The sequence below is a fragment of the Cynocephalus volans genome, chromosome 6, assembly GCF_027409185.1.
Source record: "Cynocephalus volans isolate mCynVol1 chromosome 6, mCynVol1.pri, whole genome shotgun sequence".
NCBI lineage: Eukaryota > Metazoa > Chordata > Mammalia > Dermoptera > Cynocephalidae > Cynocephalus > Cynocephalus volans.
Window position 1 is genome coordinate 6,266,250 of NC_084465.1, and position 19,172 is coordinate 6,285,421.

The window sequence follows — 19,172 nt, forward strand, 5'->3', positions numbered from 1 at the left end:
GAATTATGTCCCCCCAAAGCTCACTGAAGCTTGAATTGTGGCCCCCAAGTTTTATGTATTAGAAACTTAGCCCCCACTGTGACTGTTAGGAGGGTGGAAAATCCTGTTATGGTGATCGAAAGGTGGAACCTTAAAGAGGACATTGGGTTGTAGGACCATGCTATAGTGAATGGATAAAAAATGGTGGTCAGGTGTGTGGTTCTGAGGGCTTTAAAAGAAGAGGAGAGTCTGTCTTTCTCTCTTTCTGTTCTCTCTGCTTCCACCATCTTGCAATGTGAGACTCCTGAGTCATTGTCGCCACCACCAGATGGACTTTGGACTTCCCTGTCTCAGAAACTAAGCAGTAAATGTTGTTTTTCTTTATAAATCACCCAGTTTCAAGTATTTATAAGCAACATAAACGGACTAATACAATACTTGAGTTATATGAGTTATTTGCTGTGATTCTGTCTTTTGATACATAATTCAGCTGTTAACAATCATGTTAATTTATGGCATTAATATTTTTATTGACTATTTCTGTGATGATGATTTTTGCTAATAGTTCTTACTTGGTGGGTAGTATTTTGTCAGTGGGGAGTAATGGAAGCCTGCCCTGTCATTTCTCTTTAGGAGACAGTTGGAAAACACAATTTGGTCACCAAAGTTATATTTCAAGGGTTTCATTCAACCAGAATTGGATTCACTTGTATTAAGTCCACATGGAGATCTATTTATTAGATTTTCACATACATAGCTTCTGTTTGGCTAAACTCACTCTACCTGCGTACTGTTTGTAAGAATAGAAGTTCCTGTATTATTGGTGAAATCCTTTAAGAAGATTAGCACCCTTCTGTCAGCTTTAAATTTGGGCTAAAACGACTAAAGAGAATACAAATTATCCGCTCTTATGTTCTTGACGGGTATGATTGAACTATAACCTGTTAACTTTAATCTTACTATGTTTGTGTTTACTTGTCCTCATATGAAAGCCTTTAATTCTTTTCTCCTTTTCAAAGTTCCTAACTCTTCTATAATATGCAGTATTTTCTTATTAATTTTATAATCATGTTCAAAAGCACTTATGTTTAAATTAATGTTTCAATTTTTAAAGCCCTAGTTTTCGAACAATCTTATTTTTATACACATTATGAATCACATGTTACATTATAAAAATAAGATTTCTTCATTTTGCACTTTTAGGAATAACCCCCCAAAAAGATGGTTTGTGTGGTAGTTATGTGTATCCATTTTCTTTTTTTGGCCAAGGATAGATATCTTGGAATTAGACTTACAGTGCATTCATCTATAAGATTATCCCAGTTAACATCATGTTAATATACCAAAAATCACTTGAGAAGCATAAGAAATCTTAACCCACCATTAGGGCGACATGAGATAGCATACTAGTATTGATACAGAATTTCATGAGAGAAGGAAAAGGGCAAGTATTTTCCATTAGAAGTTGAATCTTGATCTAAAGTTCTTTTAATTTTCTAAAAAACTTCTTACTGTAGAATAATACATACACAGTAAAGTGTACTGATAGGTGTATGTTTCTAGCACCCCAAAGATAATATCCATCAACTAAAGTTAGATCAGGAAGTATGTAATATAATAGCACCCCAGAAATTCCACTTATGCCTCCTTTTGGTCACTACTTCTGACTCTCCACAGGCAAACAGTATCATCACCACTAAAATTATAGATTAGTCTTTCCTGTTTTTGCACTTTAATTGGATTACAATAAGTACTGTTTTCTCTCTGTCTTCTTTCATATAAAATTATATTTGTGAACTTCATCCAAATTGTTGCTTGTGTTTGTTCATTTATTCTCATTGATTTATAGTATTCTGTGTGAGAGTACCATAATCTATCCACTTTACTGTTGGACATTTTGGGGCTTTTCAATTTGGGGTTATTATGAATTATGTTTTATGAGCATTTCAGTACATGTCTTCAGTTAGGCACTGAGAATTAATATTTTATGGATTTCTAATCCAAAAATAGCTATCTTATTTTCTTATTTTTTTAATTATCTGAATGAAAGTGATTAGGTAAATAAGACAAAGTATTCAGTATGTTCTTATAATCAGTTAATGGAATTTGCCTTTATTACGCATATCTAACTAATTATGAATTCCTTGAGTTCAATTTCTCTTTCACTTCCTGTCTCTGTAAGCTTGGACAAGGAATTTAACCTCTCTCTACCTCATTTGTAAAATGAGAAATAATGATATCTGCCTAAAATGGCGATTGTTAAACTTGAATAAGGTAATTCTTGTAAAGTACTTGGTCTAGTTGCTGGCAAATAATAGCGCTCTCTAAAATCTGCTTATTAAGCATATTTTAATGGACAACTTTATGCCTTCCTTAAATTATGAGTGTCTATAAAGTGTCATTGTCTACTTTTAAATTGCACTGATTTTTATAACTTATAAGCTTTATTTTTATATATCCAGGATGCTGGGTATTTGTAATTCACATTGGTGGTTATTAATTTTATTTTTTGTCATTTGATTGTCTCTGTGTTTTTACCATATAAAATTCTTAAATTTTTATGAAGTCAGATTTATTCATGTTTTTATTTAGGTTTTTTGAAGATTATAGCTCTTAGGGCCTATTTATTCAGGGTTTTTACTTTTACATACATAATTATTTCTTTTACGCAATAGGTAGAGGACACATTTGTGGACTCAGATTGCTTGCTGCTCCTGTATAATCATAGTAAAATCTCTCTGAGACTTAAACACATGAATCTCATTGATAACATTTTCTAAAAAGGATATTAGGATGGGTTTACTTCCTTAGATAACTAATCTCAAGGATTATGTATTGATTCTTACTGGCTTGACTTTTTAAATCTAGCTTTATTTTTATTCTTTGGTCTTAAAGTTTTCCATTTTTAATGCTGTAATTTTTCCTCTGAATACCACATTTGCCACGTCTCAGAGGATTTGATGTTTCTTAATCATTTCAAAATAATAATGCTTTTTTTTTTTATTTAAAAAAAAACTCTACTGTTATACAGAAGAGAGTAAAATTTTCTAGTGGATAGATTTTGGAATTTATCCTTTATAGCGTGAATTTCTCATTCTTACTGTATTAGGTCTAGGGACAGACTCAGGTACTTGGGTCTTTTAAAAAGTTTGTGGAAAAATAGAATTGAAAGATAGTGTGAATGTTTCTGTGAAGTTTTTGAAGTACCCTCCTACCTGCTTTTAGTGAATATGACTTAGGAAATATCTGCTTTTTTGAATATGTTGACATTTCTTTATGGCCATTTCTGTATGGTGAATTATTTTATTTTATTTTATTTTAATTTTTTTTTTTTTTTTTGTCTTTTTTCATGACTGGCACATAGCCAGTGAGTGCACCGGTCAGTCCTATATAGGATCCGAACCTGCGGCGGGAGCGTCGCGGCGCTCCCAGCGCCGCACTCGGTACACGGGCTCGGCCCTGTATGGTGAAATTTTTTGAAGATTCTGTGTACATTTGAATAGAGTATGTATTCTCTATTTTTGGAATACAGAGATCGGTGATTATTTATGTGTCAGTTTGAATCAACCTGATCATTGTTAGTAAGTTCTTTATTTTATATCTTTTTAATATCTTCATTTAAGAGCTATGATAAAGTCTAATCTATGTATGTATTTCTACTCAACTTTGCTTTTTATATATCGAAGATGTTTATTAGGTATATAAACTTTGTTTCTTCTGTTAAAATTTACACTATAAGATAACTTATGTTAATATTCACTGCTTTTTAGTTTGAATTCTATTTTTCATTGCAATCAATTTTGCTGTTCCTGCATTTTTGGATAGCATTTGTCTGTGTTTTTTTTGTTCCTCAGCTCTTTATTTTTGAATTGCATGTTACTGTGTGTCATATATATATTTATATACACACATATACACACACACAAATAAGATGTGTGTTTTTATACATAAAGTTTGTGTGTGTATTGAGTATATTTTGAATGTTTTCAAAGTTGCTTTCTTTTAATAGAGAATATAACCTGTTTACATTTATTATCCATGGACTTGAATGTTAGCTTAACAGGCATTAAAATTTTAGTTTTAAGTTATTTTCTTGTAGATCTTAGAAGATACTCCTCCCACCCCCCATTTAGTGTTGCTAACGAGAAGTGATGTCTGATTCCCCTTTCTTTGTAAATGACCTGTTTTCTTTCTCATGGAGCCCTAGAATTTTCCCTTTATTCTTGTTATCTTAAAATTTTGCCAATGTTTCTAGGTGTGGTATGTTTTAATCTGAAGCTGGTGTTTAGGGTCTTTATGGAGGAATTGTGATAGAAATTAAGAGTGGGTACTTTTGTAGGGATACAGAGATCAATGGAACAGAGGCAAAGCCTCGTTGTATTTTAAGTCCCTCATCTGTTAAATGGGGATTATGCTAAATAAATGTTAGCCCTTGTTATTATATATTTTCATTAATAATTTCTGGGGTTATTATCTCTCTTCTAATTTTTTTCCTTCTGGTACTCTTGTTAAACAGATACTGGGCTGGCTATGTCACTTTTCCATGTCATTTTGCCTTTTACTCTTAATTTCTTTGGGTTTTTTTTTTTTTTTGCTGTACTCTGGGAGAATGCCAGCTAACTAATAAAAAGAAAAGGTTGGTGAAGGTTAAAAACAATTTTGGAGTATAGAAAGCCTAGTAATACTTGATATTTCTTAAGCACGTAGTCTAAAACCATTGCATAGTTGATACCGAATAAATACTTGACACTTGAATGAGCTTTGGAATATCCTTGAACTTCTTGTTACTGTTTTATCACACAACTTAATCTCTGAAATTTTGTTGATTCTGTTTTGTTTTGTATTATAGATTTTTAAAGTTTATTTTTTTAAAATTTATGTATTAAAGATTTATTTTGAGAGATTCTTGTACTCTAGTTAAATAAAAGTTTAGAAAATTTCTCAAACTCATTCTTAAAAAAATCTCAATGAGCGCTCATATCAATTTTATGTGTTCTTGTATTAATGTCAAAAGATATTATAACACTTTACTTTTTCTTCTCTCTTTTGTTTTATTTAATGATTTAAAAAAGTAGAAAACAATAAAATGCTACCTAGGAGTTTTAAATATTGATTCAAATAAATCATTTAGCTGACACACCATTTAAGAGCAATTTACCATTTCCCCCCAATGTTAATTAGCTTTGTAACTCGTATGTAATATATATTATTATAACTTGTTCTGATGTGTGGTATGTGAGAATGCTGACGTTAGAGAAGTTCCCTATGGAAATTTATTCTTTAACATTTTCTGCAGTTTTACAAATACTTTTTATTTGGTTTAAGAAGATACATTCCATGGATATATGCATGTACATAGCATATATTTTCTTTTAATGCCAAATGTTCTTCATTAGCTATGTAATTATAACAGATGGGTTTAAAAGGTTCACTTAAATGCAGTTAGTGTTTTATTTCCCTTCCTTTATCCCCGGGAATCTTTATATGATTTAATAAATTAGTATTTGGATATATTCCAGTACTTTTCATAGTAGTTTAGCTAATGTCATGTAATATTTTTTATAGCAGATATGATTAAGAGAACATATTGGTGTTTCTAAAATGACATAGACATTGGTAAAAGGATCAGTTTAAATTATTTTTTTCCTCATTATGTACTTAAATAAAATTCATTATATTTTATTTGCCAAAATTATTTTTAGTCCAAACACTTCTGCACAACTTGCCATATGGTATCAAAATAAGAGATTCTAGATTTTAACAGTTTAGCAGAAATTTTTGTTATGTTAAAGAGTTATTATTAAAAAATTATAGCTGACTGATTGCACTTTGCTTCCTTGACAGTTTCTTGGCCTTTCCAATACGACACTCAGACTACCTAGGTGTTATAATTGTGGTTAATTCTGGGTTCTGTTGATATACTAAACATATTTAGATACCTTTGGAAGTTATAATATCAAAATATAACCTGCTTGACAAAGCTGGTTATTACATTGTATCAATAAAGAAAAATAAGGCTTTATTTATTTATTTTCTTTTGTCTTTTTAGTGCAATAACACCCTTGAGTACAAAATTTGAAATATGTATTAGTCTGTATGCTTGTGAACATTATATAAAATTAAAATGTCACAAATATAACTAGTGTTATGAGTTGTTTAAAATTTACAATCGTCTGTTAACTTGTACTCAAAATGTACAGAAGATACACCAAGAGTCACTAAGCTTCCTTATTGGTTCACTGCAGTGTTCTAATGATGAGGAGGAAGAATTTGAAATATGTGATGTCTTATGTAGACTTACACATAAAAATTTTGAAAATAATTATAGTCATGCACTGTGTAACAATGTTTTGGTAAAAGTTGGACTGCATATATGATGGTGGGCCCATAAGATTATAATACTTTATGTTTACTGTACCTTTTCTGTGTTTCAATATGTTTCAATACACAAACTTACCATTGTGTTACAGTTGCCTACAATATTCAGTACAGTAGCATTCTGTACAGGTTTGTAACCTGGGAGTAATTGGCTATACCATATAGCCTAGATGTGTAGTAGGCTTTGCCATCTAGGTTCGTGTAAGTGCAGTCTGTGATTTTTGTACAATGACGAAATTGCCTAACAACACAGTTCTCAGAATCCCTTTCATTAAGTGATGCATAACTATATAATTTTAAAAACGATTATATTCTCTGATTGAATCAGTGTATTAGCATATGAAGATATTCACGCAGTAATGTTGGCAGAGTCCAACTGTGTCTGTTACATGAGACTTCAGTTGTTTCAGGTAGGCTATTTATAAGCCATGCTTACAAATGTGATTGCTGAAAGTGAAGTCTATTTAGTATATGTGAATTTGAATACCTGTTTGTTAGGGCCTGTCTGTGTCAAGCAGCATTCCTGGTGCTGTGGATAGAAGACAGCACAATCTGGTGCCTCTACTTGAGGATCTTGGACTAGGATGAAAAAAAGACAAATAAATAATTACCATGTAATGATATAAATGCTAAAACAGAAGTATGTATAAGATAGATAGTTAGGCACCTCCTACAGAGAGATTTTATACTATACTGTGCAGGGCCACCCAGCAAAGGCCCCACAAAGAAAATGATACCCAAAGTGGGCTTGTGAGGAGAAGAGTTTATTATAATCATTCTAAAGGAAAGTTGAATAAGTAATTGCAGCATTTTAGGTTATTTGTACTGACTTCTTGTGTGTTCAGTTGCCCTAGACTTCCCTTGTTGCTTGTTTGGGACTTGTTTCCTTGCTTTTTACCCCTTGAGGAGAGTGAAGGCAGGTTCAAATAGAAAGGGAAAAGATACCTAGGTGACTTAATTTTTCTTCACAGTCCCAGCTTTTGTAAAGAAACTTGAAACTAATTCCTACAGTGAAGTATGTAGATTTTTATGTGTGTCTTTAATAATATAGTTTTGTCCCATTGGCTTATTTTATGATTGACTTGTTTATTTCATATTGATTTTCAGGCAGGGTAAAAAATAATAATAGGTCTTACAAATAATATATGTTCCACTTATCTGTTTTGGTTGGGTTTAAAAATTGTTAAAGTAACCCTCAACTAGAACCCTGCCCTTAACTATATTACTATTTGTTTTTTAAAAAATCGTTAGCTTTACGTTTTTTACAAAAGTAAATAGGAAAAAAAGTGAAATGCTCACTTCCTAATTTGAGTGAGAGGATGAGTTAGTAGTATTCCAAGCACTGAACTGAGTACCTTAGGTTTTATTGTTTCTGACTGATCCTTTCGTTAGTATTTTGCAGGTTCAAATTGTTTTATTAGTAATGTACAAAGACTTTTAAAAATAACTTTCTAGCCCTACATTTGAATGTTCCTTTTCAAAGTTCTGTAAAGAGGTTTCTCTCCTTTACCCCCTTTCAGCGATGTGCATTTTGTAAGCACCTTGGAGCCACTATCAAATGCTGTGAAGAGAAGTGTACCCAAATGTACCATTATCCCTGTGCTGCTGGAGCTGGCACTTTTCAGGATTTCAGTCATTTCTTCCTTCTTTGTCCAGAACACATTGACCAAGCTCCTGAAAGATGTAAGTTTACTACAGATATATTTTAAAAATTTTATCAATGTATTTACATAAAATAACAAATGTTGTAAGTTCCCTAAGCATTATTCATTTTTTATTTAAAGGTAGTATTACATAATCTTCATAATATGAGGGATCTTTAGCAGAGGTCCTTGGGGAGGAGGCATGCAATCTGTTATTAACAATTTCATTGAAGTTAAATCCAAAAAGTTATTTTCTCCGAAATTCAAAGATAGTTTGCTTGTTTTTATTCTCATTAAAAAAATTTTAAGCCGCCATAGAAAGATAGAAATACTAAGTATACAGTATTTCTAATATATACTATAAAGTAATTCATTAAAAAGTTAAAAAGTGTTTAATCTCTTTAACACTAAAAAACCACCCTGTTGGAGAATAGAAGGTGTTCACTCAGGTTTTATTTCAAGATGTACACTAAAAAAAGGACTGAACAGTTATGAAATTCTTGGAAATTGTGTAGCCCTGATAGCCATGATAGACATGTTAATGTTTCTTCTTGATTCTATCTTGATTATCTGTAATCTGTAGTTGTGCTGTTTTTCTTTCTTTTCCAAACAGTATTTATAATTTAATGAAAATGTTTAAATGTTTGAAATTTGTGTTATATAGGAAATTATAACTTTTTATTATCTTTATTATTAAACAACGATCTACACTTTTTCTTACTATATGGATTTTCAATGAGCATGTATGTTTTGGGCTCTTTTTTCCCCTAGTAAATTGAATTTCCCCAGTCTCCTTGCAAAATCTCCATGATGTTTTATTCATTCTTTTTTATGTCACCTCTTAGTTACCTAATTGTTAGGTTTTACCTGTTTCTTAGCAATGTTGATAAAAGACTTTTTCCTGTCTTTTCCAGGTCTGTGAAACATAAATGTAGCTACCTTAGGCTTAAACTAAAGTTTAAACTATCTCAAATACAGTTAGACTATATGATCATTACTTTTTGTCTTTGTTCAGTACCATAATTTTTCTTCAGTTAGAATTATTTTTTGTCCACATATGTAATCGTATTGCCCTTAATAACTATATAGACATAAATTATAGGTAGGGCAAACTGAAATTTCAAGTTTTATTTAGAGTAGTAAGTAAGGAATTTAAAGGAATCCAAATGTTTTGGATTGCACAGTGTTAAATCTGGGAGAAAAAGAACATTCATGCACAGCAACTGTTATGGGCATTATTTATGTAGTGAATTACTTCAATAAGCGCATAAACGAAGATGTCAGTCATCAGAGTTGATTTTGTTCTGGGTGGTATAACAAACTCTGCCAACTGAATAAAACAATTTTGTGTGTTTAAGAATCTGAATTTTATTCAGCCTTTTGTATTCAGTCATGGCTTTAGTGCTCTGTAAAAAATATGTAAACTTTTGTATGAATATGGATCTAATGTTATAAATGTTATTACTTACTGACACTGCTACTTTCTATTGACTGCTATGTTCTGGTAGTGTATACTCTCATTTATATGTCAGTGATCATAAATCAGTTTGTAAAATAATAAACTGTTAAGAACTGAGGTGAGATGATTTGCCATCATTTATCATGCATATAGTGAAAGGTTCATGCTGGCAATATAAAGCTAAAAGATGTACTGAAATTATAGGTACTATGACTTGTTCCAAAATAGACTTATGGAGATTCATAAAAACACAAGAACAGTAGGATAAAATTAAATTTAAAATAAGTAAGGAAATTGCCTGTGGGAAATACTGATAGGATAAATATGAAGGTAATGGTGAAACTGATACTGAAAATAAACGCGTACTTCCTAGACACAAACCACAGATATGGCCCCAGAGCTTTCCAGCAATGAACACAAAGAAAGAAGGAAATACGAACACTTACCTGACTAGTAGTATATATAACAAGAATTCACTTGAAACTGAGACTAGTGGGTAAGTTGACACTATATACTGCAGTGAAAATTGTCTTAAGTGATTGCCTTGCAGTATAAAAATAAATCCCAGAGGGCTGTTTTTTATAACAGCCCTCAAACTAAGCCAGTGTTATAAAACCAAGACCCAATTGAATAAATTCTGTTCATTGGGAATCTTTAAAGAATGTGGTGTAAATACACAGCTCTCTGACCATCTGTCTTAATCCAAGGATATAATTTAGAGAATATTGCAGATAGAGTGTATTGCTGCCTTTATTAAATCTTTCATAAATATTTCTAGCTATCCTCACTGTGTGTCATGACATCAGGTACTTTTTATGATTTTAAAATGGGGATATCTTAAATTGCAGTGTTATTGTGAAGGTTAAATGACAATGATTAATGGAAATCACATAGCATTGTGCCTTATATATTAATTACTTTATGAAAAGGTAGTTATTTTTAGCTCTAAGGTTAAAGTTATGAGGATAATAACATGTATTGAGTATACATTATGTTGCTGGTTAAGTACAGAGCAATGTACTGTGATAGATGGCTGGGTTGACATCTTTTTGTGAAAGTAGACAAATCTAACAAAAATATGGATCTCATTAGAAAGAAATCCCACCAAAGAGAGTATCTGGAAAAAGGCCAAGATTCTCAACCCAAAACAATTTTTGGGTGCTTTGTCATAGATAAATGGCTGATTATGGCTACAATGTTATTTTCATGATGATGCAAGGATACACTAACTTTTTCTGGGAATTTTACACTAAATATCCATCTAGAAGATATAACCAGATAGACTTTCTGAGTGAGAAAGCTGAATGGCAGGAGGCAGGTGTGCAAGATCAGAGGAAAGAACATTCCAGGTAGAGGGAACAGCTACTACACAGGCCTTAAGGAATGAGCTTGGCATGTTCATGAACAGACAGCTAGACAACGTACCTAGAACATAGTAGCTTACTAGGGAGATAGTAGAGATAGCATCAAGGTGAACAAAAGCTAGATCACCTAGGCCCTCGAAGCAAGGGAAGGAGCTTTGATTTTATTCTGTCTGCAATGGGAAGTCTTTGTAGGGTTTGGCATGGGAATGCTATATCTCTTGATCCATTCTCCAACCCCCAGTGTGTTTACTTTCATTACTTAGCTTAAACCCCAACCTGTTTTCTGTGGTTGTCTTTGTATTTCTTGACACTAAGTCCTGCTACTTTTCTGTTACTCCTGACTTTTTTTTCTTAGGGACCTGCCAGCTATATGGGCCAGCTTGTTTAGATAACGTCCATGATTTACTTTTTTTTTCTAGAGATTCCATATGATGGGCAAATCACCCTATACGGTGTCCTGCCCATAATGAAAACTGGCAGATGACAGGTTTTGTAATGTTGGTGGAAGTTAGAAAGCTGTGCTGATTTGGTTCTTCTTAAACCAATGCTTTATGGCAACACTGTGACTTTTGTTGTTCTTCATCAGTGCTTTTATTCTTATGAAGTTTCACCTTCCACTTTGACCAAGTTTAAGGATCTCTAATAAGCTCCCTTCTCATTTAAGCTCAGTGTTTTTGTCTCCCCCCCCCCAAATCTCTTTTCATAGCTGTCACTTAGGAAATGACTTTCTCCAAAGATTATCCTTCTGTTTCTCTCTCTTTTCTCTTACCACAAGAACCTTGTTCACCTTACTTCATTTAGTTGCTTTCTTCTATGCCTCTGCTGGCACTTTCCCTTACACTTTTGTGTATACTCAGATACTCTTCACCTTCATTGATTAGTAGTAAAGTTTGTTTAGGAGTTAATATTGATTGTAGTAAAGAGCATAATCTTTGGAGCCAAACAGAGCTGGATTTTACTCCTGTCCTTTCTTAAATTATCTATAGCTTTTCACGCCATCTATTCTGCTTTTCCAACTCAATGTCTCTGTGTCCTGCAGACATATGTGTATGTGTATATACATATACTTATTTCTGTCATGGCACAAAAGCTACCAATTAATGTCACCTTCTTATACATGACTCCAAAAGGCTATTTTAGTATTTCTGCACATATCTTCTCCCTGACTTGGGGAGAAGATAGGAACCAACCTCATTCTTTCTGTAGTACTTTTTTCTATTACTATATTTTACATAATGCATAGTTAATGTTTTGGGGTTGGATGTATCACCAGGATGTTTTTCTTTGACTGAGTTATTACCAGTGATTTGCAGTAATCAAACAACATGACAGGATTGTCATTAAGAAATTGCTGGAAACTATCAGAATAAAAAGTGATCTCTGCAACAGTAATATACAGAGTTGTCTTATTGCAGAACGGGATTTGTTGTATAGAACAGTGCTGTGCAATAGACATGATGTGAGCAATATGAATAATTTTAATTTTTCTAGTAGTCATGTTACAAGAAGTAAAAAGAAACATTTGGAATTAATTTTTTTTGGAATTAATTTTAATATATTTTATTTAACCCAAAATGCCAAAATATTAATATTTTAACATGCAGTCAGTATAAAAATTTTTGAGACACTTTTTTTTCCTGCCCACTTTTTGGAATCCGGTGTGCATTTTATATTTCCATACATCTCCATTTGGACCAACACATTCACGTGGATAGTAGTTACCATGGCAAGTTGAAGTATCAGAGTAGCAAATGCTGAGAGTTTCACAGAAGCATTTTAAACAGTGTTCCTGGAAAAGTATAGAAAAGAAAGCTGAACTGAGTATCTGATAATCAGTCAAGTATTTTCCCCAATTTCTAAATTTTTTTAGGGTGGTTAAAAAATCACAGATTAGTATTTAAATGTACATAACCTGAAAGGTAAATTCTGGCACTCTTCAATAGTATTAAGAAAAATAATTTACCCTGTTATGTTCTTTCTATCAAAAATGAACTTATTTATGGCATTTCCATTTTTAGATTAATGATTTATTTTAAGTGCCTATCAATGAAAGAACCATTTAAAAGTGATTTTAGTAGCAAGTACTTCATTTAAAATATATTTCATAAGACTTGATTCATGTTAGGCATTTCGGGTTACAAAGTTGAAAAAGATAAGGTCCCTGTCCTTCAAGTATTCATAGAATTGTACTGTAATTGATTGATTATATAGCAGAAGTTTCTTCTAAGCTTATGGGGAAAAGGAATATTTCACAACTAAATGGGTATTTAGAGAATATATTTGAGTAGAGTGTTGAAGGCCTCTTTGGGATAGGCAAGAGGAACAACAAAGGCACAAAATTTCAAGCTGAGGGGAATTTAAAAATGTATAAAAGCACAGAGGCATTGAACAGCATGTTGTGTTAGGTGCACAGCAGACCAGTTGTGAGGGATTGGTTCTGAGATGAGTTGGAAAGGGAAGTAAGGGCGTTTTACCTCATACTAGAAAATTCTGACTTTTTAAATTCTTTTTGATGAGAAGGAGGTGTTGATGGGTTTTTAATTTTAGCAGAGCATAACCACTAGCTTTATATTCTTGAAAGATTGCTCTGGATGTGTAGAAAATGACTTAGGAGAACATTACTGTAAAGCAGGGACGATTCCATTTAGAAGACACTGCAAGTAGCAAGTCCAAAATATGATGCACTAAACTGTAAAAATGGAAGAGTGATGTATAGAAAGTGGTTGGATGTATTGGGTCAGGGAAGAGTTAGAGAGTCAACAACGATACTAAAGTTTCTACCTTTACCCGTTCTTTTGGGAAAAAAAAGAAAGGCTTTAATTTTTTAAAGAAAGTTTCATTTTTGGAGCTGTTGAGTCTGAGTATTTTTAGAACATGTGGCTATTGAGATCCAGTAAGACTTGAAAATAAAGGTTTGGGGTTTAAAAAAGAACTCTGGGGCTAGTAATACAGATTTGAGCATCATGGTAGCATTTTTTGACATGGGAGGTGATGTGATCACAATGGGAAATGGGAATTAGAAGAGAAGGATCAAGATGAAATCCTAAGCGACTTCAGCATTTAGAGGGATTGTAGAGGTACAACAACCAAAAAAGAAGGTATGGGGAATCTAAGGAGAAATCAGGAGATTGCCATTTTAGAATCCAAGGAAAAGGAGATTTTAACATGGGAGTGGCTAGTAATGGAAATACTTCAAAGTGCAGGTAAGGAAAGGTCTAAAGGTAACCACTGGATCTTATGTGGTCAGTGGTGGCCTCTTTAAAGTGGCTTTTGGGTGGATGGTGGGTGCTGAGCCCACCTTTGAAATAAGTCAGGGGTTCAGCCTGTAGTCTAAATTCCAGGGCTCCTTCCCCTCAAGCTAGGAATGGTCTTTACATTTTTAAAGGACTGTAAATAAAAACAAAAAGTCTATATGACAAAGACTGCTGTGGCTCATAAGCCTAAAGTATTTACTGTCTGGCCCTTTGCAGAAAAAGTTTGTTGAATCCTGGTGTAAGTAAAAGGAATAGATTATTACTCTGTTTCAGGATGCTTGACTGGGAAAGAAAGAAGGTAAAAAGTACTTTCAGCCAGAGAGGAATAGATAGGACTGACCAACCTTCAAAAACAAATAAAAAGATTCTTATACTTTGTGATACTTGCTAGACATGGGCGTATTTTATGTATTTATCTAAAATGGTTATGATTTTCAGATCACATTATTTTTCTTACATTGTTAATATGCATGAGTTTAACTATATATTTGGCAAGTAGTTTATTCTTACATTTATTTTTTGTTTTAGATGATAAAAGAGCTGTTAGAAAGAACTTTTCTTTTAATCCCCATTTAGGGATAGATGGTATCCATGATTATATGGATTTTAAAGCTTTTACAACTGGAAATTAATAGCAATGAATGTAGAAATAGTATATGAAGTATTGTATTTGTGTATGAATATGTAGCTTCCATTTTTAATGTTCCTCCCATAATAAGACATTTTCCAGTATTAAAAGACCCTCATTTGATTTGAATAAAGAGTCTGTTTAGGCTTAAGAAGCACCTTAATCTAATTGATATTAACATTTCTTAATTTTGTCTCTTGACTTATCTGATTTTGTAAATTCAAAATATATTTAGCAACCAAATAAAATGTTTATTTTTACACTCACTGCAAAGTGTCGCTCAATTGATATTCTCCTTGTTTTGTTCTTTGCAGCAGGCATATATTGAGCATTAACTAGGTGCCCGGCATTGTCATTGGTATTAGGGATATAAAATTAAATAAGAACTACTATGGTCTCAAGTAGTTAAAGGCACAAATAATTGTAAAACTATATGATTAAATTCAGTATGGTTAAATTTACATTAAATACACTAAAATAGTTTCATTGAGACCTCATTCTGATTGGATATCAGTTCAATGTGGATAATTTCAAATGTCTGAAAGATTTACCATGCAAATTCCCTTAAAGTGATTTTAAACTGTAAAGTCAGAAACATAATAAATTCTTAAACAACAATTTCATTGTTTTACTGTTAATTATAGCAAAGGAAGATGCAAACTGTGCAGTGTGCGACAGCCCGGGAGACCTCTTAGATCAGTTCTTTTGTACCACTTGTGGTCAGCACTATCATGGAATGTGCCTGGATATAGCGGTTACTCCATTAAAACGTGCAGGTTGGCAATGTCCTGAGTGCAAAGTGTGCCAGAACTGCAAGTAAGTTTTAATTTCAACTCAAAGGTGTGTATTGAGTTTAAGAAAGACCCTGTTATTAGGTGCTAAAGGTTTGTGTAATATGATAAAGGTTGTTCATATAGCAGCTATATTCATTCAAACTGACTTCACTATGCTTTAAAAAAAATTACTAGGTATTTATTTACTTTTATATTATTTTGAAACAAGTCTAAACATAACTAACTTTAATAATGTAGATTCCTCTGGTTGGTTGCCTAAAAAGCTAATTTAAATTTGCCAACAATTTTTAAATGAAAGATATTAGCAATTTTAAATAAGTATTAGAAAAATAAGGCAGCTCTTCTTGAGGGAGACTGGGGAGGAGATTTAATAGGAAAATAAACCTCTAACTACAGAAATTGGTTATTAGAGTTGAGCCAAAAAATCAGTGATGTGATTGAATTTCCATTCCAGGAAGGACAGTTCCTGCCAAGATTATTATTTTAACAAAATTTATAACTACTTGAAAGACAGTTACCTCCAGTAGATCCTAGTCACCATGATTCTAAAACAAAGTATTGTGTGGCATTTAGATATTTGTAATAGGGTTATCTTTTCCTGTTTTTGTATTTCATCCCTTGGTCATTTCTCCAGTCTTCCTGTGATTTTTATTCCCCTATGATTTTAATTAGCATGAAAATGTGGGGATGTTACCAGCATCTTCAGCCATCTTCAAATTGTTTACAAGCTGAGAATTTTTATAACCAGTAGGAATTATGCTCAGCATTGCCATGATCAGTTTGTTTTATTAGTAATTAGATAACAATAAGCATCAGTATCCTAGAGTTATGTAGAATAAATAGGATCATGTGTCTTCATATTTTGGTAAAAATTAGATAAAATATCAGTAAACATTTATTTGATGCCTTGTATCTGTGCTCAGTTTCTTGGGAAGGAATAAGAGAACTTAAAGTATACTTTTCCTACAAGTTCTTGCCATGTAGCTGAAAAGATAAAATATACAACTTTATATGTAGAATTTGTTGAACTGAATAATAACTGGATGCCAACTGACCCATCTTCCTGTTTACTTGTGTTTATTCCCAGGTTTTATTCAGAGGTTCCTCTCTCAGCAGTTCTTGCATTCCCCATTTTTTCTTCCCCCCACCTCTTGAATTAAAATCTTAGTACACAAGGGTGATTAATTGACATGAATTAAGGCAGAGATCATGCTGTAGGGCAGGGGCCCAATCTTTGGGGTGAAAGAGTGTTTTGAGAAAGGTTTTAGGTTTGCAACTATAATTCTTATTATGACAAGATTATTATTCTTAATACATATTGTTTAGCCCTTATCTGCTTAGTGGACATTTTTAAGCTCTTGAGCCAGCATTATGTTTAATTCTTACAGTAATCTTTGATTATTATTCCCATTTTATACTTGAAATTCAGGGAGCTTAAGTCTCAGTTGTTAAGAGTCACACAGCTAGGAAGCAACAGTCTGAATACAAGTACAGATCTGATGCCAAATTTGATCCTTTTTTCATTGTATGACAAAGTCTTCCCAATGCACTGTTTTAAGATTTGTGCCTAGCAGTTATAGCTCCTTCCCCCCAAAAGGATGGGCATCATTAATGCTATCTTATTTTTTAGACAATCGGGAGAAGATAGCAAGATGCTAGTGTGTGATACGTGTGACAAAGGGTATCATACTTTTTGTCTTCAACCAGTTATGAAATCAGTACCAACCAATGGCTGGAAATGCAAAGTAAGTTGTTTATTTTTTAAGAAAAATATCCTCTGTATGTTTTATAGAGATAGCAGAAAAACCAGATACTTATTCAAATCTATACATTGCCAGCAACTTTTTAAAAATTAGCTTTATTGACGTATAATCGATATACAATAAACTATACATATTTAAAAGTTTATAATTTGACACATGTATAAACCCATGAAATGGTCATCATCTTCAAAATAATGAACACAGTCATCACTCTCAAAAGTTCCTGGTGCCCCTTGGGGATCCCTCCTTCCTCGCTGTTCACATTCTTTTTTGTCTTTCCAGGCAGTCTGCTTTCTTACTATAGCTTAGGGTTCACTTCCTAGAATTTTATATAAGTGCCATCATATAGTATCTAATCTTTTTTTGGTCTGGCTTCTTTAACTCAGCATAGTTATTGTGATATTCATCCATATTGTGCATATCAGTAGTGATTCCTGTTTATTACTAAGTGGTGGAGATACCACAATTTGTTTATTGAATCTACCTATTGGTGAACATATGGGTTGTTTACAATTTGGGGCTATTATTAAAAATGCTGATATGAACTTCTTAACTAACATTTGTAGGTGCTTTATGGCTTAGAGATTATTTTTCAATGATTGATTTATCAATTGTCCCAGAAACCTTCTGAAATAGGTGGTATCTCCATATGAGGAAACTGAAACACAGAGATGTACTTTTAAAATCTATTAATTTATGATTCAGGGTTAAAACACATGGTATTTTGCTTGATTAGCTTGTAGGTTTTTTACAGTTATTTTATATGTACATATATCTATGTTGGTATGTGTTTACGTATATACTTGTATTAAATATTTGGAATCTCATATGCTGCTTTTGGGTCTCTCCTCCCCCATGATGACATTAAATAAATGATTATTAACTAAGACCTTTGTTTTTATTTTTATTTATTTATTTATTTTTAATTTTATTTTGTCGATATACATTGTGGCTGATTATTGCTCCCCATCACCAAAACCTCCCTCCCTTCACCCTCCCCCCCTTAAGACCTTTGTTTTTTAGATGCTGTCTAAATTTGCTCTTAGTTTTGAGATTTGGACAAGATCTATAGATATTTTTCCACTTTTTTATTGCTTAACATATCAGACTTTCTACTTGGTGGGGCACTTTTTAGGATCTGTTTGCAGTTACTTTTAATTTTTCTGGTTTTTCTTTTAGTCAGTGATTATGTCTTCATCCATCTGTTTTTGTATCTGTACCTTTATGACTGTGAGGCATTCCATGCTGGTCACTTTAAGCTTCCTTCTGTCGTATTATCTGTAGATGCCTATAGGTTGGCTAAAAAATTCTACCTACTGGGGCAGAGTTTGTGTAGTACCAGAAAAGCAACAGCAATTAGAATATTTGTATGCAGAAGCACAAAGTATTTAAAATTCTTAAAGTGAAAGTAGAAGGTAGGAATAACTCAAGTGTACCTTTTACTGTAGCCTTTCTTTGAATATTCTCTAGAAGGTCAAATCTATCTCAAAAGTAGTCCGTGTGCTTCCTTTAAAATATATACAGGTAAACTAATAAATTCTAGAATGAGAGCTGGTAAAGATCTAATGGTTAAGTAAATTGTCCAAGTTTACCTATTTATAGAAGCAAAATAGGGATTAAAACTCAGATTTCCTGTCTTAAAATATATGTGATCCCAATAGATTGTGCTGTCTCCATGTGCAGTCATGCTATACTTTAATAACAAGGGCTTTCCCCTGAACTAATTCAGAAGTATTTCTTAGTCTGTTTTTCATTTCTATTAGGATGTAGGTCCTAAGGAACTAAGAACTCTAGATCTATATGCCATCTCTCCCCTATCCCCCATGCTGACTTAAATTATTATAATCTTCATTGTTTTTTAAAATAAAGCCAAATAGAATTTATAAAATAAATACAATGAAGTAAAAAAT

At 32.6% G+C, this 19,172-nt stretch overlaps 1 protein-coding gene across 15 annotated transcripts in view; it reads left to right on the plus strand.

The window, feature by feature from the left end:
* Positions 1–19,172, plus strand: part of KMT2C (lysine methyltransferase 2C) — a 268,845-nt gene that overhangs the window by 127,996 nt on the left and 121,677 nt on the right. For 14 of the 15 annotated variants that reach the window (XM_063101221.1, XM_063101226.1, XM_063101230.1 and 11 more), the window contains exons 7-9: positions 7,878–8,040; positions 15,350–15,521; positions 17,130–17,244. The exons of the other annotated variant lie outside the window; for it this stretch is intronic. In XM_063101221.1, the coding sequence (XP_062957291.1) occupies positions 7,878–8,040; positions 15,350–15,521; positions 17,130–17,244 (450 nt within the window). The remainder of the gene's footprint in view (positions 1–7,877; positions 8,041–15,349; positions 15,522–17,129; positions 17,245–19,172) is intronic. 15 annotated transcript variants of the gene reach the window in all.